We start from the raw sequence: 21,230 nt of genomic DNA, 5'->3' as shown, positions 1-21,230 counted from the left end.
TGAATATATATATATATATATATATATATATATATATATATATATATATATATTTGCAGTTGGAGATCCACAAAGGGAGAAAAAAAAAAAAAACGGATCACGTATCATAAAATAGTTTTATTCCTGAGCTTTCAACCCCTATCAGGGGTCTTCATCAGAGGATAATGCTTAGACTTACAAGAGTCAAAGGCAATATATAGCAACACATTCGGGGGGGGGTGGGTGGAGGTGACTAAGTCCGTATGATCAAAAGGGGGGGGGGGGGTTTATCGTTAAATTAAAGTGCATATGTCCTTCTTAAGTTGGCCTATGCTGGGTTTATGTCCAAGTGTCTGTTGATGGCATTTTCATCTGATAGCCAAGACTCGGCCAACTCTCTGGCGCTTTTTGTACTGGCCTTAAATTTTACTTTCACGTTGTCCCAGTTGAATGTGTGTATATATATATATATATATATATATATATATATATATATATATATTTTTTTTTTAACACATATCTGAGTCAGATATTGGGATAGCTTAGCCATTAGCTAAACTAATGAGCTTGATGGAGTGAGTGGTCTTGTGTTCTTTGTTCAAAAAAGTTTCTATTTGTAAATTGACACAAGGCATCATTGTCATTAAAAATAATTTTATTATCCTCTCTCGTATGAAAAGAAAAAAGAAAACACTTCATGCACCACTTACATAATAAAGTGATAGCTATGTATTAAGTTCCACTTCTTGTGCAAAAACGGAACATATACGATGGTCACCTCAAAACATATTTCAGAACATCCAATGGACAGAAGCAATCAGATGGCGTGAAAGGCAGGAACCTATCAACCTTGAGCATGTAATGTTATTGTGATTACAGTGATTCACATTTTAATAAATAGTCAAATATTATGAATAAAGGTTAGTTGTCATCTGAACTTTACAGGAACAAGCCTTCTTTGCCTTAGCCTTTTCTCTCTTTTGAATAGATCATATCAATAAGGATAAACTCCAGACATTTCTGAACTAACGTCAAGCTTATTTCATCAGGTCTAGAAACTTTATATTCACTGAAGATTTACCTCTAGTATTCTTTACGTTGGATGTTTTCTAGCTACTGTATCTGTCACACTTGAACATTTCTGAATGAGACCCACAGCAAAAATAGAGAAATGCAAATTGTATAGCCTTTCCTTACATCTGTAAAGGTCAGCACCTCTCTCATTTTAATGTGTGCCTATTGTCAGTCTAGCGCACAGACCAGCGCGCTGCATGCACAATGTGACATAATAAACAGAATCATTCATTTTTCACATCATTTGTTTCTTATTGTTTGCTGGTTGCTAAAGAGTCATTCATTCAAAACTAAACTGCTTCCTGTTTGGTATCTCAGCTCAGGTAGGTTTTGAATGACAGACCTGCGATAAAATTACATGGACAGTAGTGTGCAGCTGCCAGGCAAATAAAAGGCAAAAATCAAAAGTGGTGTCGACTAGTAGAGCTGATAGCCTCCTGTTAATGTCTCGTGTCTCAAGTGGCTGTGATTGGTAAAATTTAAAGTCAATCTTGTTTTCTAAACCTTGTTATGTAGATGTATGCTGTAATGCTGTATAATCACCATCCATGTATGCTCTTTCCAAATACTTTTTAAAAGTTAATCTACTGTTATAGTGATAAACTTAACACTGGCAGTTTTGATATGTAACTTTATAATTAAATGATATTTTAATATAGGGAAATATGTATTAAAATTCAGTTCATGTATGCAGTATTGACTAATTTTCAATTAAACAAATAAAAAAAACTATGCTTCAAAACAGGGTGGGACCGAGAGAAAAATGGGCAGGGATAGGCCTGCCCAGGTCCAATATTGGTGCCATGCCTGTGTAAGATGTAGAAAGAGGAGCACAGCAAACAAGATCTACAAGCACTTCGCAGACACTGCTCCACTGCTATAATCCACTGGCCTGCATGCATTGTCGTCAAGTCTCAGATAGGATTCTGGCATTGGAGCGGCTCACAGAGTTGAGAAAGTGTGACAGATGGTGTTGCCAATGACCCTATGCCAGCCAAGCAGGACAGAACCAGCAGAATGAATATGTTGGATGAGGCAGTCAGGAGTGCATGGCGCTGCGTGCAAGGGACTCAGAAAGACTGAGGCGATGGCACCAGCAGCCGAGGTAGGAGATGACAGTACCTGCCACGGAACAGCCAGCTGTTCTTTTTTAATGCCAACTATAAGTGTAATTAATATATTGCATTTATATATTTATTGCACAGGTGGTGAACGAGCTGAGTCTAGGGAAGGCTGCAGGGATCTGTGGTATCCAGGGTGAACTTCACTAGGCTGGTGGTAAGGCTGTCCTCCTGGCATTGCAAGCAATCTTTGCTTCCATTTGGGAAACTGCCGTCATCCCAACTGACTAGAAAATGGGATTTGTCGTCCCTATCTGGCAAGGGAAGGGTGATCGTCTGGATTTTGGCAACTACAGGGAGATAACACTGCTCTCGGTGCCGAGTAAGGTCCTTGCTAGGGTCATCCTCAATAGGATCTGTGGTGACTTGCTCACCTACCAGCAAACAGAGTAGTCTAATTTTATGCCTAAGAAGTCTACCATTCGACCGCATCCTGGCACTGAAGGTTTTAATGGAGCACAAACACGAATATGGGCAGAGTTTCTTTTCCAGCCTTTGTCGATTTTCGTAAAGCGTTTGACTCAGTTGATTGAGATGTCCTGTGGGATATCCTGAGACTTTGCATAGTCAATGGAGGCTCTGATTGGGGCTCTCAAGAGACTGAGTGAGGAGTCTGAGTGTCTGGGCTTGCGAGTGTCCTAATAAAAACTAAGATCCAGGCCTTAAAATGACCTCTTAGGCACAGCCATCAGCAGTGTGTGTGTCTGCGGAGAGAATGTCGACCTTGTTGAGAGGTTTACTTACCTTGGCAGTGACATTCATGTCTCTGGTGACTCTTCCTATGAAGTCAGAAGACGGATTGGGAGAGCCTGGGGAATTGTGAGGTCTCTGGAAAGGGGTGTGTGGCGCTCCCGATATCTACGCAAAAGGATGAAGGTCTAGTTCTTTAGAGCCCTGGTGCTTCCTGTCATGCTATATGGTTGCGAGACATGCACGCTATCCAGTGATCTGAGACTGGACTCTTTAGGTACTGTGTCTCTACGGAGAATCCTTCAGTACCGCTAGTTTGACTTTGTGTTGACTGAGCGGTTGCTCAGGGAGTCCCGAATGAGTCACATTATCTGCATTGTGAGGGAGCGTCAGTTACAGCACTACGGGCATGTGGCGCGATTCCCTGAGGGTGATCCGGCTCACAGCATCCTCATTGTTGAGGACACAAACAGCTGGGACAGGCCAAGGGGACGCCCATGTAACATCTGGTTGCAGCAGATAGAGGGTCATTTTCGGAAGGTGGGACTGAACCATGTGTCTGTCTTGGGGGGTTTCCAACCAGGATCCCGAGGTATTTCGTTGTGTGGTGGGTGCGGCAATGTGCTATACCAGTGCATGCTCCCCAACCTGACCCAACCTGATAATCCCCTAGGCTGTTAAGTGGAAGAGCATTTAAATAGAATAAATCGAAATGAAAACAATGAAATGATAGATATTGTAAGTATATTGTATATTATAATAAATAATATTAGTATATTGTAATAAGTAATAAGTAGACTTGCTACTCTTTGTTCAGCATTTCTCACCTTTTAAAGAAGTCAACTATAATGCAGTGTGGCAGTGTTTTATCTCTATGGTACTATGAGGCAACAATTCAAAATATTGAGTTTAAATTCTAAAGAGAACAGAATGTATTGACTATTAGAAAACAAATACTTTGTTTTGAGTGCTTCAGACGTAGAAATAAAAACTATAAGGAAAGAACTTATGAACATGTGCTCACCTTAAACTCGTTGTCTCGATCTTTTGGCCCCTTATGGAATGGTCGGTCATAGCGGAACCTGCGTACATTGTTGACACGATAGAAACTCTTGATTCGATCAGGCACTCTGTCCAGTTGCAGTACGTCCATATTTTCAGGGATTGGAGTTACTGCATAAATCTGCAAATCTACAGTCGCTGGAGTTAAGGTACAAAAGTCAATGTGCACAGATTTTTAAGAAACATTAATAGCCATTTTTATTAGCATAAATATACACATTTGATGATGACCTGCTTGAGAATGAATTACTTTTTCCTTGTGACACAGCCATAGCACCAAAGGCTTTGTTTTCTTATGAAAGGCACGTCAAGATTTTTTTCGATCCACGAGATGGAATAGAAATTCATCATAACAATGTGTGGTTTCAATGACCCACACCTTCTCACAAGAGAATTATTTTTATTTTAAGTTTTAAAAAAAGTATGTTTTGTGCTTAAAAATGCATTTTCACAACCTAACAATACTAAAAAAAAAGTTTACTAAACTTTATCTTTGCCAGTCTTTATCCATCTATATGCTGTATTACTTTCGTGAGGTAATCCATTGTTCCAGTAATAACATTAAACACACACCTTTAACACCTTCTGCTAAATGAAAATATCTAATACATGATGCATGGTCTTCTATGGTACAAGGTTTTGTTATTTCCCCCCACTTCTTTGACTGTACTTTGTTTTCATTTTGTTTTGTATTTGTAACTCATCTTCGATCCCTTACAGTTTGTATTTCCTGTTTCCTGGGGTGGGGCTTCTAACTGAATTAATGCCCTCAGGTGCCGTGGTCTTTAGGGCAGCAGTTACCTGAAGGCTATTAAAGGATGCCTGTTTCCACATCTTTTTATTATTGAACTATTTTCTAAAGTTGATGTTACATTACTGATGCTCTGTGTAAGAAAGGACAGAGCCGGTTATACTTCCTTAGAAGGCTGGCGTCCTTCAACATCTGCAATAAGATGCTGCAGATGTTCTATCAGACAGTTGTGGCGAGCGCCCTCTTCTACGCGGTGGTGTGCTGGGGAGGCAGCATTAAGAAGAAAGACGCCTCACGCCTGGACAAACTGGTGAGGAAGGCAGGCTCTATTGTTGGCATGGAGCTATCCAGTTTGACATCTGTGGCAGAGCGACGGGCGCTCAGCAGGCTCCTATCAATTATGGAGAATCCACTGCATCCACTAAACAGTGTCATCTCTAGACAGAAGAGCAGCTTCAGCGACAGACTGCTGTCACAGTCCTGCTCCACTGACAGACTGAGGAAATCGTTCCTCCCCCAAATTATGCGATTCTTCAATTCCACCCCTTTGGTAAATGTTAACATTATATAAAGTTATTGTCTGTTTTTACCTGGAGTACTTCCTGGTGCCCAATAAAAGGAGCCAGCAACCACCACTCAGCGGCCAGAGTCGGGTGGAAGAGGACAAGGTTGCCTGGGAGGAGTGGCGGTGCAGAGGAAGAGTGCGTTACTTGTGTGTGTTTGGAACATTGGTGTCTGCCTGTCTGTGCCAGGGCTGGTCTTCCACAATATATATATATATACATATTTGCAGCTGGAGATCCACAAAGGGAGAAAAAATGAATCACGTATCATAAAGTAGTTTTTATTCCTGAGCTTTCAGCCCCTACCAGGGGCGTTCATCAGAGGATAATGCTTAGTTTTACAAGAATCAAAGGCAATATATAGCAAAAATTATGTAGTGGAGGGGGGGTGGTGAGGTGGGGGGGGGCTAAGTCAGTGTGAACGGGGGGGGGGGGGTTATTGGTTGTAAAGATTTTATTTATATATATATATATATATATATATATATATATATATATATGTGTGTGTGCGTGTGTGTGTGTGTGTGTTATATTCATTGTGTTGCAAATAGATGCCACGTATTTGCTATAGCCATTGATTTGTTTAGTGATACAAATTAATTCCTATATCTTATTATCATACAATTTCTGTGGTGTCATCATTACATTTCTTTATAATAAATATAAAAATCTAAATGTATAAATTATTGTGTTTTTTTGTCATTTTTGTATTATTATTTCTTTTCCATTTTTACTTTTCACTTACTATGTTCATACACATTTAATAGATTGTAATTGCTTTTTTCCCTACAGTGACATTTTTTTAACATTCTGTATTTATTTTCTCTACTTTAAATATATGACTTTGATTAATACAATATTATTACTTTTGATGTTAATTCCTGTTTTTAAATATTAGTATGAGTAGTTAAGGTATGCATTGATGAAAACAAGAAATAAAAAGACTTGCGGCAGTGTGTTTTGCACTCTCCAGATAAAAACGCTAACTGCAATTTTTCAAGTGTTGTAAATATTCATGAATGCAGCATAAGAAAACGTGTTTCATTTTTTTTTTTGTTTTATGAAACAGATTGGTAGTTATTTAAATTCTGCATTTACTTTAACGGTGGGAAAATAAGTAAACTTGCATGCCAAGGAAAATCAGCAGGGAAGGCAGATTTTCAAGGCATTATCGTTAAATTATGCATGATAAATGTTCATATATAGCATAAAGCAGAGAGTTTCTGTAATCTACTATGAAATATAAAAAGGAATATTTTCCTGTTGCCCATTTCAAGGTTATCCGCTCTCATATTTTGACACTTGACATATGCTGCCTGCACAGTAAAGCGTGCTTTACAGTGAAGTGTCAAATTAGTTTATTTGGCTTCCTGCAGGTACCTCCAGAGACTTTAATTCTGTTTTATTCACACATGAAGGTCTAAAGCAAAGGATACACTGTGCATCACACTGCAAGATTGCTTCATCCGGTTGGTTAGGGTGCTGCATGGCAATAGCCTGAGGGAATTCACCCAGCATCCTCTGCTGGAATGCTTCCAGCCTCTCGTAGTCATGCCCCCGGCAGACAAACTCTTTATTCTGTAGAGGAACCACATTGCCATAATAACTCAGTAATTGTTTTGACACTTAAGGTTAAGTAAAAGAACCACATTTATAAAGCAGTAAAAATGTGACCAGTTAAAAATGCATAAACATTAGACACTAATGAAATGTATGAATTGTTTATATAAACACTCCACCTGCAGTGACCTTCATAATCAAACAAACTATCATAATATGCATAATATATCTAAATTTATGAGCATACTTAAATAAAAAAATGCATTATTGAATCTCTTTTTGAGGGAATGTCCATTATCGTTTTCCACAGTACTTTTTCTGTTAATGATAGTCATTATCCTTATTATGGACCCTTGTCCAGTTTTAACAGAAATTATAACCTCTAGGAAGGCAAATGGAATAAACAAGTAATTAAAATACATTAGAGGCTTACTTTCCACAAGATCCTAGATTGCAATATCCAAACTGATTGATTCCATTTCATAAATTAAACTTTAACATGTGGAAGCTACAAGGGGGAAGTGGGGAGTTTATTTCACTCGACTCCATTTCTCAAGCTGTCTGGCAGTAATGCCGTTACATTAACATACTGTGTAGGATTATGGAAAACACCAATGTCACATTTTGCATGGCTTGTAACAAAATTAAGCAGGCAAATTATAGTGTCAACAGAGATAATAAAAATTGTGTTTCAGGACTCCTTTCTGGCTCCCCTTCACTGCCTCGACAGTAAAGGGTTTTCTGAGGAACTTAAAATTATCGGGTTATCCTTACAGCTTACATTTTTTGAAGGAAGCCTTTCCACTGATTTTCATTTTCAGTTGCACATTAGATCATAGCTATTCTGGGATAGAAGAACTATTGAATAGCATGTAGTATATCCTATCTAAACCACAATCAACACATTTCTCTGTTATAAACTAGTCAAGTGGCTAAGGCAGGGATTCCCAGACGTGATTGTAATGTTCCCTTGTTTATTTCATTCCAACCTATTCCCATATCAGTGGCCAGTTATTACCATTACCTGTGATGGTTTGTGATGATTTTTGACTCTATATACAGCATACACATTAATATTATGTATCTAGTTATGTGGTATATACTGTTTAAGGATTGGGGATGCAGACATGCAGACATGAAAGATGAGGACAAGGCTCATCAAAGAAAAGAGAAGCGGGAGCAGGCAGGTGTAAAGGAAGAAAAACTTACTATATGAAATCTCAGAGTGCTTCAAACTGTGCCTGTCTGTTAAATTCTGACCTCAACTGTACTAGCATATCCAATTATAGGTATTCTAACTTTAATTTTTTTCTCTGATACAAATGTACATGTAAGAAGTCCTATTGTATGAACCAGATACTTATTTAAGACTTTTAATCTGCGTAACTATTTTGAGACATTTAATGTAGGTTTAACATTAAGACATTTGTCTCTGTCAAAAATCAAATTTCCCCCTGGGGACAAAAGTTGTTCTTTCTTTCTTTCTTTCTTTCTTTCTTTCTATCTATCTATCTATCTATCTATCTATCTATCTATCTATCTATCTATCTATCTATCTATCTATCTATCTATCTATCTATCTATCTATCTATCTATCTATCTATCTATCTATCTATCTATCGTGGCAGATTGCTGGGGTCCTTTCCTTACCTGGCCGGGATGCCTGGAAGGACCGGACGAGGGCATGTAAAGCTTCCGGGCCATGAGAGGGCAACCGCCCTGGATTAAGAGAGGACCACGGGAGAAGAGGGAAAAGCGGTTAACCCGTTGGGACCCGTGGCCACCGCCAGGGGGTGCCTTAAACCTCCAGGAACCCGGAAATAGTTACTTCCGCCACACTCGGCAAGATGGCGGAGGAACCTGCCAGGGACGCCCGGAGTGCTTACGGTGCAAAGGGCAGCACTTCCACCACACCAGGAAGTGCTGCCGGAAGGATGTCATTAGCCACCCGCAGCACATCCGGGCGGGAATAAAAGGGGCCACCTTCATACAATCGAGGAGCTTGAGTCGGGAGTGGGAGCAGGACACAGCTCCCAGGAGGAGACAGGCGGCCAAGGACTGAGAGACAGAAGCCCTTATTGTGGTGATATTAGTTGTGTGCATTGTGTGTGGTGTTTGGGACTGTAATACCTGTGTTTATTTGTGCAAAATAAAAGTTTGCTTTTTATAAAGATGTGGTTTCCGGGCAAGTCTCACTCTATCTATCTATCTATCTATCTATCTATCTATCTATCTATCTATCTATCTATCTATCTATCTATCTATCTATCTATCTATCTATCTATCTATCTATCTATCTATCTATCTATCTATCTATCTATCTATCTATCTATCTATCTATCTATCTATCTATCTATCTATCTATCTATCTATCTATCTATCTATCTATCTATTAGAATATACCATTTATCTGTGTGCTGATTGGTGTAAATCCAAATGGTTTTTACTATGTTATGTAAATGACTCTAACCTAACTGACGCTGTTCTGTTCAGATAGTCAACCTGTCGTGATACACTGAACGAGAGCACATGTCGGTTCCGTAACATAATGTAATAAAGAATGTCCATCTTTGGTTTCAATTGTAACAGTGACATACAACTATCCTTTACACGCAGAATATTTTTGCTAACACAGTACAGGAAGAACGGCACTGCCTGGGCACAGTGCATCGTATGTGCCCTCCACATTTCACACCTTACTTATTGTCCTCTGCCACCTGAAGTAATAATCTTTAGATTCAATATGTCAAGTTATGAAATGCAGAGTTTGTACAACTGCACATCTGTGACGTATCCCTGTTAAAGAAAGACTAATAGAAAGACACATCTACTTACCCTCAGAAAGAAGGGGAACTTCCTTCCATAGAAGCCAACTCTAAAAAACTCTGGTTCAAGGCGTTGCTGCTCCATAATATTGTCATAATATGCAGCCTCCATTTTCTAGAAGTACAAATAAGACAGATATTTAAGCAGGTTACATGTCTGTTTTTTTTATCAGATATGCTAAAAGTGTCCTGGTTTCTGCTTCATCGTTTTACACCATAAGAACACCTCTTCAGATTTTTGGAAGCTGCCTCAGTATTATGTGAAGAAAGATTTGCAAGTGACCACAAGGCCTCCATCTAAGTGTTGATATGTAAAGTAGGTCTTTTCAGTGAAACAAAATGTTTTCATTGTCTAATCACAGTATAGCAAGCAGTAAGTCAGCAGCACAAATGCCATTCAAGGCTGCCAGTTTGAATTGTGATTCTGACCCATAATTTAGCTGAACAGCACACAATTCCAAATGACACTGAGCCACAGTACCATCTTATTTATATAACATACCATTCTCAGTCCCACTTAACCCCATACATGGGTGGCACTGGCACTGCAGATCTCATACTTGGAAGGAATCTATAAGCTGACTTTGATTATTGATTGGGTGCCTCACCATCTGGACACATTAGTGTCTACCTGTAAGCATTATTTTGTTAAATAGAATAAAGATCTGTATTTTTTTTCATCCACTTACCCTAATCCAACTGAGACTCTGATAGTCATAAAGGGCTTCATACTGGCAGGCGAGCTCACGGCACAATGGGATGCCATATTCCCAACACTGAAAAGAACAAGAGACAATGGGAATTATACACAGACAATTAAATTATTAGGTTAGGATACTTTTGTTAACAACGGCGATAAGAATATTCTGTGTTGCTAGTGAAACACACAGACCTGTGGTTCTTAAAATAAAATGCAAATAAGCTGAACGTTTCCAATCTTTGTTGTACAGTTAAAAAACAGCACTTCACATCAGTCACAGTGGTGCTCGTCAAACAAACATCAATCTATGGATGTAGAAGCTATGCTTTCATTTGGACGGATATTTCAATGATGATGATCTTGATTGTCACCATGTATTTCTGTATCTTTCTCTTTCTTGCATTCTCTGTGCCAGACAACGTCTTTGTCCTGAAATACTTTAACTCTTGCAGGACTGATGTCGACTTTTGTCAAAAGGAGGAGTTGACGATGGTAATCGATTGTAAGCTTTGATAAAACCAACTGCTCTGTTTTAGTTGGACGCTCGTTGCTAGAAGGAAAGTTAGATTCATTGGTTCAACCGAGATTTCCTGCGCTCTTGTGAGTAGCAAGGCGCAAACAACGGCAAAAAAATGGCACTGACATTTGGCGAGAGATCAAAGTGAATGCGTAAAGCAAAACACTCCGTGGAAGATGTTTTGCCTGTTATCTCTGAACTGGAATCGTCGGACTCAGATTTTGACACAAGTAATTGAAAACGAATGTGAGGTACCAGCTTCAACTGATTGGTTCCCAGCTAATCGTTATACTGACACTTAAGAATGATAACAGGTAGAAACCAGATTGTAATGCACTGTGACTTTGACTCAGCCACACAAAGACAGCCTGGCAGCAAGCCTGACACATATTCTTGGCAAACTGGCAGCCACAGCATGCAGCAACTGACGTTTTATGTTGATTTCTGCGTGAAACAATTGCTTTTCAGAAACTGTTTTTTGGAAAAAATATTCAGAGTTAATTAAACTACCACTGCAGATTTCTCTTTTAGAGACTTTAGAGACTGTGTCACAGGTTCTTCCCCCATGCCATGTGACTCCTCAGTACCTTAGCACCTCCCACTACTCGCTGTTGAACTCTGACCTTTACACTATTTACACCTCTGAAAGCTGTCTAAATCATTAAAAAACATTTTTATTGCTCTTTAATTAATATTGTTTTTATCAGTATGCTGCTGCTAGAGTATGTGAATTTCCCCTTGGGGATTAATAAAGTATCTATCTATCTATCTATCTATCTATCTATCTATCTATCTATCTATCTATCTATCTATCTATCTATCTATCTATCTATCTATCTATCTATCTATCTATCTATCTATCTGGAGGACCACAGTGGCTGCAGGTTTTCATTCTAACCATTTTCTTAATTAGTGCTCTGTTTTTGCTGCTAATTAAATTCTTTTGAATTAATTTCAATTGAGTTGCTCTTGAAGACTTAAATCTCTTAATTGTTTCTTTTTCCTTAATTTGCTGCCAAACAATAATGAGATACAAAATGAGCCAAAACAAGACCAGCAAACTGTGTCTGTCATACAATATCTGAAAATAAAGAAAGATGAAGGACTCAGGAATGTTGATCTGCTCAGGTCCACAAAACATTTAACCAATGCTCTTAGAAAAGAGAAAATCAACAATTTCAGAAATGTCTGCTATTGCACATTGTGAGCAGCAACAAGCCATGGAATTAAGAACGGCTTTAATGAACAACAAGAATTGGCTCCTAATTAAGCAATTGGTCAGAGTTTGAGACCCTGTCTGAGCTGTTCTTCTGTTGGCTCACTCAGTTCACATTTCATTTCTGTTTTTGTGCCATTTAAGAAAAGAAATGAAGCAATTCAGAGGAACGATGAACAAATTCAGGGGAACACATCTTAAAAAAACAAGTCAATTAAAATGAACTCAAAAGAAGTTAATTAGGTGCAAAATGAGGTCATTAATTAAGAAAAGGGTTAGAATGAAAACCTGCTGCCACTGGGGCCCTCCAGGACCGGAGTTGGGGACCCCTGCTCCAGAGTCTTGTAGGCCAAGAGGAGCACATTGCTGCCTTAAATACTTTCATGGCATATGATGGCAAGGTGGGAATTGAACTGCCAATCACAAATTATCTGTCTGTACAAAGAAGCTAAGGGAGAAGTGTCGCCCCCAAAGCTGCATGCTGCACCATGGCAACTCATCCACATAACAAAAATAATATGATTGTTGCTTTGCTTCCCCGATTTTTGCCAGATCTTGAACCCTGATCATTCTTTTTACTCCTGATAATGAAAAGTAAGACTGAAGGGAAGAAGATCTGCCACCATTGAAGAAATCCAGGAAAAATATGTAGGAGGCTGTAGACAAGGTAACAAGAGATATGTATAGAAAATGTTACCAGGAATAGGAGAAGCACACGGAGAAGTGCATTGCATCTTAGGGAGAGTATATTAAAGGTGACTAAAAGGGAATTGCTGTAAGCTTTATAATAAAGTTTTTTAAAACAATTCTAGGAATTTTGGGTTGTCCTTCATATTCCACAATTCTTACAGGTTGGTAGGCCGCTTAAGGAATATAAATAAAGGTGCACTAAGGATACCACCTTAACTTATTGGTTATAATAAGTGTGCAATAAATCTTAGTTGCACCTTTTCACCTCTATGTCTTATTAAATTTGTTTTTTTGTTTTCTGCTGGTCCAATTTCCATCTTTGGGTCCACCCAAGTTTGTTGGTTGTGCCCCTCTCAGAGATGCCACTTCTGACACCAACCTCCTTTAGCCACTTTTTACAACATGCAGGAGAGATGGTGGGCCTTATTCTAACTGCTATTACTTGCACATAACATTTTATGTATTTCACATCCCTTTAAAATTTTCCTTTCTCCATTTCAAATGAACTTTAAAAACAACTTTTTCATCAGCTTTCCTTCTCGACACGTGTAATGTTTACCAGAGCAGCAGACTATGACTGAATTTATCAGAGAGAGAAAATAAAAATGCATATCATGTCACCCCTCCTCACCCCAGCATCCCTGTTGTCAAATCCAAGACATATTTTGTTTATTTATTGTCAAAAAATATCCATCAGTTACCAAGGAAGATCACTTACAAAAAAAGAATAATTAGGCAAAACATTCAGCAAACACAGCGTGAAATCCATAATAAATATCCTGCAGATGATTAGAGTTGCTGATTTATTTTTATTTTCACATTCATAATTATATCTCATTTCCTGAAATGCAAAAGTTTTACAACAAAAAATAACTTATAAACTAAAATCTAATTAGATGCTAGCAGTTGGTGCCAGTTACACCTACATGGCATTATCATATTTAATTATTAGCACTTTTATTTCTTGCTGTCCTTACAGTAAAGTGATGCCAGCTCCACAGAGCATAAGACTATATCAATCATTTTAAATAAGTCATATTTTAAATGTTTAAATGTCCAAAAATACATTTTCCTTGTGTGCTGAATGGATACTGAGCCGGTCTAATAGACAGCTGAACAGACAATGATGCCATGTGTAACATACTGTGCCAATGACTGACATCCAGAAAGTGAAATTGTAACTGACACATACTGTATGTGCAGTTCTAATCACTTTGTTAATTTACTTATAGGTAATTCTTCTTATACGTATATTTGTGCCTTTTCCTCTGCTGCTCTAAACCTGCAGTTTCCTTCTGGATAAAGGAAGGTTCTATCTACTGTCACGCATGTAAGTGCGTTTGAGAGACAGCTTAAAGGCACTAATGGTGGTCATTTTCCAACTGAACCAGGGGTGGCTGCTGCTATCTAATGCCTTCTCTCTTCCTCCCTCTGCAGAACAGATGTGTGACAGCCTTTCCACCTATGATATCACTTCTGTTGTCCTCCCTCCTGGACCTTTCAACTTCAGGCTTGGAATCCACATTACCTCAAACGCACCCCCCATTCTTGTTTGGACTTACATCTGGAAAGATGTACTTTGTCTTTGTAAAAAGACCATTTATTTTTTTGTTCATCCTACATTATACAGGGTCATGGATGTGCCCAAGAACTGTCTCTGCGTCGACTGTCTTCTTTTGCACTATCCGTCTATTTCGTGGAACAGTTAGTAGTTTTAGGAATTTTTCTCTGTGTCAATTATCCTCTATCTATCTATCTATCTATCTATCTATCTATCTATCTATCTATCTATCTATCTATCTATCTATCTATCTATCTATCTATCTATCTATCTATCTATCTATCTATCTATCTATCTATCTATCTATCTATCTATCTATCTATCTATCTATCTATCTATCTATCTATCTATCTATCTATCTATCTATCTATCTATCTATCTATCTAATCTATCTATCTACCTACCTACTGTGGACGACAGGGGGTGTTCCAGCTCCAACACCCAACACAAACACTCTGACACAAGTATAAAATGAACAAGAGGATTTGTTTTGGGAAATTCTTCCCCAGGAAGTGTTTCCCACAACACAGTCACAGTAAAGTACGATTTTGTCTTCTTCTTCCTCCTCTCTCTTTCTCTCTCGATCCTGGTCACTGCCTCCACTCCTCCCAGCAAGCTTCATCCTTTTTCCTCCCAACTCTGGCTCTACTCAAATGTGGCAGGCACAATTCCCAGGAGTGCTTCAGCTGATATGAAGCTGTGGTTCCGAAGCACTTTTGGGTGAGGTTGGAGCTCTACGGAGTAGGGAACTCTAAATCCTGTAGCTCCCCTTAGTTGTCCCCATGGGACCCAACAGGGCTGTCCCCCAGGACTACAATACCCGGTATGCCTTGTGCCTTGGGATCCAAGCTTGGGTTTGCTTCCATCTAGTGTCCTGGGGTAGACAAGGCCTGTGTAAGCTGTCTCCCCCTTTCCTTCCATTTCAAGGATATCCAGTCTGGGTAAGGATGTTGGCCATCTATCTATCTATCTATCTATCTATCTATCTATCTATCTATCTATCTATCTATCTATCTATCTATCTATCTATCTATCTATCTATCTATCTATCTATCTATCTATCTATCTATCTATCTATCTATCTATCTATCTATTACAGTATATAGTCTACATAGAGGAAACCTCACACAGAAACAGTAAGAATGTGCCATCTCCAAGCAGGGTAATGAATTTGTGACAGCTTACCCATGTGCCACTGTGCTGGCCCAGTAACATTATTTGATTAGCTTTAATAAAGTAATATCTATGTTACAAATTGCAACAAATTAATTTTCCACATATCTAATCATAGTATAGCAGAATGGACCACAGACCAACACTCATTCTTATTGCCTTTGACAAACCCAACTGGACCCTTGTTCCCAGTGCTAAAAACTCATTTTGGCTTCTGTGTCCACAGTACACCCGTGCAATTGACACTTTGCTTTGCCGTGTTCTTGACTGCTGACTTACTGTACCTTGCCCTTGTTGAAGTAGTGGATGACCTTGCGACACAAGCCCTCCTTACGTTGCCATTCACTCTGTGCTGGGTAATGTAGGAATTCTCTCAGCGGCCGATCCTCCCAATTAAGCAGCTCCCAGTACAGCAACAGTGTAAATGCTGCCTCTGTATAAGAGCATGGAAAAGAAAGTGTTAACTAGCTCATGCTATGCTCTGGTGTACAGAATCTTAATACACTTTTTTCAATTCCATGAACTTTAAAATGTCATCAAATTTTACTGATCAGACAGTTTTGTCTTTGCTCTGCACTTGACATTACCTTTATGAAATAATGGAAAAGTTATCAGCAAAAAGAAGACATCACAAAAAGCACAGATGAAAAAAATGAACACAAATAATTTAAATTTAAGAAGAAAACACTTGCAAATGCATTGTTGCTGTACTTTTAGGTTTTAGAAGGTTCATATCACCCTTGTAAAAAGGCAAAGAGTTCTGGTCTCATGGAATCAATTAATTCTTCCCTTTTCAACATTAGGCGTTCTCTTATTTACGGTGTTTGCACTGTTATCTGTTCGCTACAGGCATACATAATACACTGTTTATGTCCTCCTTTTGTTAAGTGCTTTGAAGTAAATGAATTTACAGATTCTGTAAAACTATGTTTATTTTAATAACAATCAGTCCAGTTTTTATTTCTTTTTTATTTAAAGAACAAAACACAATAAAATAAAAAAGTAAATACAATAATATGTTCCTAACACAATCCAGGATCCTCAGCACTCAATTCTCACTTGACTTAGTCAAGTGTGTGAAAAGGTAAGTGCACCTTATGAAATGGTCTTCTCATTTTAACATATGTGGACATATCAAGATCTGATCTTCATTTAAAGAGTGCCTTTAGATAAAGGTGATATTACACACATCACACCACATTTACATTTTATAGTCCAGATGCCAATTTTGCATGTGGGAAAAGTACGTACAGCCCTGCATTTATCATTACCTCAGATACATCAGATCCAAATCAGGCGCAAAAGATTACAACATCATTACAGAGGATCTTAAAGGACCCTGTCTTATTTGAATCTCAGATATTTAGTTTGGTTTACTCACAGTTGTTGAAGTTTGTCTTATCACCATGCCAGTACAGAAAGAGCACTTCAGAAAGACGGTTATACTGTAGATGTCTGGTATGTCTTAGTTTAAAAAGGTCTATGAACCATTCAACTATCAAGAAATCAACCATTTCACTTCATCTAGATGTGAAAAAGATTATAAGCAACCGCCAAGTTGTCCATGTCAGTCTACCCAGCAAGTTCCCATTGTGTATTGAAACCTAACATTTTTACTTGCTGCATGTAATACTTTACATTTAATTAGATTAAATTTCATCTGCCACAAATCTGCCCAAGCCTCTATGCTGTCCAAGTTCCTCTGTAATGATATAACGGATTTCGAATTTTCTGCCAATTCACTTAGCTAGGTATCATCTGCAAACTTAACCATATTGTTACTTATACTCCTATCCAAATCATTTATATATATTTAAAAAAGCACTGACCCCTGTAGAACACCACTCTTAACATCACCCAGTTCTGATGAGGTCCCTCACTTCCTGTGTCTGAGCCATTTCTGCACCCATCTACATACATCACCCTGAACTCCAGCGTCTTTTAGTTTGATGTCCAACCTCTCATGTGGCACCTTATCAAATGCTTTCTGAAACTTCAGATAAATAATATCATATGCTCCACATTGATCATGTCCTTTTGTTGCTTCATGACACCGGCATCTGTTGTGCTAATTGCCATGTCCACTTATGAGGACTTCTTTTCATACAATCTGTAAAGTCTGCGACACCCTCTGGAGAACAGACAGAAGTTTTTCTTAATGTTAGTACATTGCTCATAGAAGCAGTAGCATACCACTTTCCACCAACTGCTGACTTGTGCATTTCGCTGAAGTACGCTGTCACACACCTGCGCATGGAAGGCAGTCAAAGGGCCTAACTGAGGGTAAAATGTCAGCTCGAGGATTAATAAAGTGCACTAACCTCTCTTCTTCCTCTTCTACAGATCCAGAGAAGGGAAATCTATGTAAGCCAGCACCAACTTCCCTCCTGTCCAGACCACGCCCTCCTACTGATCTCACTTCCGCCACTCCCACATGGCCCCGCCTCTTCCTACACAACTATAAACACCCGCCCCTTTCTTTCCTCAGTCAATCTATTTTGGGACTCAGTCTTTTTTGACTATCACGTTGCTATTTTTTTGTGCCTTGCAATATAGAGGGTGAATCCCCAAACCTTTATCTTGTTCCTTGTCCTTCTGTTACAACGTGCAATGTGACATTGTTCCAAGAAGTCCTCATGTGTCCATTTCGTGAACATACGAAGAGCTCCACCACCGAAAGCAGCATGCCTTTTCTCCAGCACACGTGCGCAGATAACGGAACTAATAAAGCTAAACAAAATGTTTACAGGGACATCTCACTAGCTTTACTTGACTACATTTGCTGCTGCTAAAGCTAGAGCAGTGCTTCTGGTTTTTTGGCTACTTTTTCATATGCAACCCAATATATCTGTACAGTTTAAATACGGTATCTTGTGTGGGACAGCCTGGATGCCTCCTTAAAAGAAGGACAGGGGGAGATGGCTTTTGATGGGCGCCATTCCCCCTGAACTACTACTTGGCAGCCACCCTGAGTTGCAACAGCACCTTGGATTCCCACAGGGCTGTATGGGAATTGGTATTTGACTGCCTGTTGGATGTCGGGGTTACTGAGCTCTCATATGTAGGATTTGCACATGACCTGGAAGTGCTCCCGGGTCACAATTATGCGGCAGTGGAAGTATTCCCAGGATTTTGAATAAAAGGAGCCACCCGCCTCACTCTGTTCAGGGAGCCAGAGTCGGGAGGAGGTGGACGAAGCTTGCTGAAGGATGAGTGGAGGTGGAAAGACAGGCAGAGAAGAGAGAAAATCACTGTATAATGTGCTTTTGTACTGTGCTGCTGAGGGGAGTGAGGGAAAAGCGCTTCCCCGCTGAAGTAAACGTGTTGTGTCTCTGTCTGTTGTGTCAGGTAGATGGGGAGTTGTGTGCCCCCTGGTGGTCACAATCTGTATCCACTATATGACATTTGTGTTCTTGAAAAGTGATACTTTTCTTAGTATGCTAATTTTTTTTTATCATTTTCACTAGCTTAATATATCGTAAAGTATTTATTTGTGATTTTTACATCCAGTGTACTTTTTGAACAAATTATGTTTGAGAGGAGAACCCAGAGGTTCAAAGGTAAGCTCGGTATTTTATTAGTTATACTTGCTGACCCTGGAGCCAGAGAGTGATGATGTGTATCATGTTAGTTAGATACAGTATGTCTGTACTCGTGACTGTTAATGAACTTGAATATGAGCTTGAATTTGAGAAGAGGTGTTCACTGTAAAAGGAGCTATATACAGTATAATAACTAGCCGTCCCCAGCGGCTATGCCGGCGTAGCACTGAAACAGGACAGTGAGGAAGGCCCTGCCCAGCTCCCTACTCCTGACATCACTCTTTCCCCTCCCCTCGGCCTGCAGCCTCTGTCTCCGATTAGCATAAATACAGTATATTGCTCCTGCAAGGGAACTATGATTCTTAGCGTGATGAGAGAAGTTGCAAAATCAACCAGATTGTTCAAGCAAATTCTAGAAAAAAACCTGATCTAAATCCGTTGAGTTGTTCTCTCGTTTGCTAGCTAAGCGAAGGTAAGGTACACTCCAAAACGCAGAGGTAGAGCGTCTCGAATGGAGGTTGGTGCATAAGTGAGGAGGGTTGTTCACTGTAAAAGGAGCTATATATAATAACTAGCCGTCCCCAGCAGCTATGCCGGCGTAGCACTGAAACAGTACAGTGAGGAGGACCCTGCCCAACTCCCTACTCCCAACGTCACGCTTCCCCTCCACTCGGCCTGCAGCCTCTGTCTCGGATTAGCATAAATATATCGCTCCTGCAAGCGAACTATGATTCTTAGCACGATGAGAGAAGTCGCAAAATCAACTGGAATGTTCAAGCAAATTCTAGAAAAAAACCCGATCTAAATCCATTAAGTAGTTCTCTCGTTTGCTAGCTAAGCGAAGGTAAGGTACACTCCAAAATGCAGAGGTAGAGCGTCTCGAACGGTACATAAGTGAGGAGGGCCCTGCCCGGCTTCCCACTCCCGACTTCATGCTTCCCCCCCACTCGGCCTGCAGCCTCTGTCTCGGATTAGCATAAATATATCGCTCCTGCAAGCGAACTATGATTCTTAGCATGATGAGAAAAGTTGCAAAATCAACCGGAATGTTCAAGCAAATTCTAGAAAAAAACCGATCTAAATCCATTAAGTAGTTCTCTCGTTTGCTAGCTAAGCGAAGGTAAGGTACACTCCAAAATGCAGAGGTAGAGCGTCTCGAACGGAGGTTGGTGCATAAGTGAGGAGGGCCCTGCCCAGCTTCCCACTCCTGACATCATGCTTCCCCCCCACTCGGTCTGCAGCCTCTGTCTCGGATTAGCATAAATATATCACTCTTGCGAGCGAACTGTGATTCTTAGCACAATGAGAGAAGTTGCAAAATCAACCGGAATGTTCAAGCAAATTCTAGAAAAAAAACGGATCTAAATCCGTTGAGTTGTTCTCTCGTTCACTAGCTAAGTGGAGGTAAGGAACGCCCCGAGGCTGGCGCATGAGTGAGGATGTCCCCGCCCCCCTACCCTCAGCCCGCTGCGTGTCTCTCGGATTCACGGAAATAAATCGGTACCACAAGCGAACTATGATACATAGCGTAATGAGAAAAAAACACAAAAATAGCAAAAATAAAACGATCTAAATCCATGAAGCAGTTCTCTTCTGAAAAGCGGACTGACATACAGACAGACGTTGGATTTTATATATATAGAGAAGAGTCAGTACCAGAAGAAATCATTCAACGCTAATGAAGATTAATTATTTTAAATGGCTTGTGCGTCTGGAAGATCATATTAAGCATGTTCAGCACCATATGGTTTTTAAACTTTTTTACATATTTATGAAGCCTGCAAATGTTGAGGCCCATTTAGAAATCATCATCCCTACGGGAGGCAACCATAAGATATTAGTATTATAAATTAGCATGACTTCTATTAAGCTTTCATTTTCTCAAAGTCACTGACATCATCCCCATTTACTGTAAAAGGAGGGAGAGAGAGAAAGAGAGACTACAAAAAAAAAGATAAAAAAACTTGTCTATTTTTGTGATTTGACTAAATTATATTAAGGAAAAAGTGAGGTCAGGTGTTCAGGTGTGATTGGTTCTTCTTATTCAGTTTTGAAAAGCATTCAAATGTTGGTACCACACTGAAATTCTGAAAGGCCCAAAGTTGCTTGTGCTGATGCGTAGTAATAACATCCAATTGACTTTAGCGATGTCTGGTAGCATGAGCCATTATAAATCAGGTTCTCCAAGAATGATTTAACAGAAACG

The 21,230-nt window shown here is 39.4% G+C and overlaps 1 protein-coding gene across 8 annotated transcripts in view; it reads right to left on the bottom strand.

Annotated features, from left to right (window-relative positions):
* Positions 1 to 21,230, bottom strand: part of dock3 (dedicator of cytokinesis 3) — a 970,442-nt gene that overhangs the window by 45,699 nt on the left and 903,513 nt on the right. For all 8 annotated transcript variants that reach the window (XM_051921401.1, XM_051921404.1, XM_051921402.1 and 5 more), the window contains 5 exons: positions 15,767 to 15,915; positions 10,315 to 10,401; positions 9,636 to 9,740; positions 6,677 to 6,818; positions 3,889 to 4,055 (listed from right to left, as the gene is read on the bottom strand). In XM_051921401.1, coding sequence (XP_051777361.1) covers positions 3,889 to 4,055; positions 6,677 to 6,818; positions 9,636 to 9,740; positions 10,315 to 10,401; positions 15,767 to 15,915 — 650 coding nt within the window. The remainder of the gene's footprint in view (positions 1 to 3,888; positions 4,056 to 6,676; positions 6,819 to 9,635; positions 9,741 to 10,314; positions 10,402 to 15,766; positions 15,916 to 21,230) is intronic.

Source organism: Erpetoichthys calabaricus, chromosome 18 (genome assembly GCF_900747795.2).
Source record: "Erpetoichthys calabaricus chromosome 18, fErpCal1.3, whole genome shotgun sequence".
NCBI lineage: Eukaryota > Metazoa > Chordata > Cladistia > Polypteriformes > Polypteridae > Erpetoichthys > Erpetoichthys calabaricus.
The sequence above is the reverse complement of the archived record's forward strand: the minus strand, read 5'-3'. Positions and strand labels throughout refer to the sequence as shown.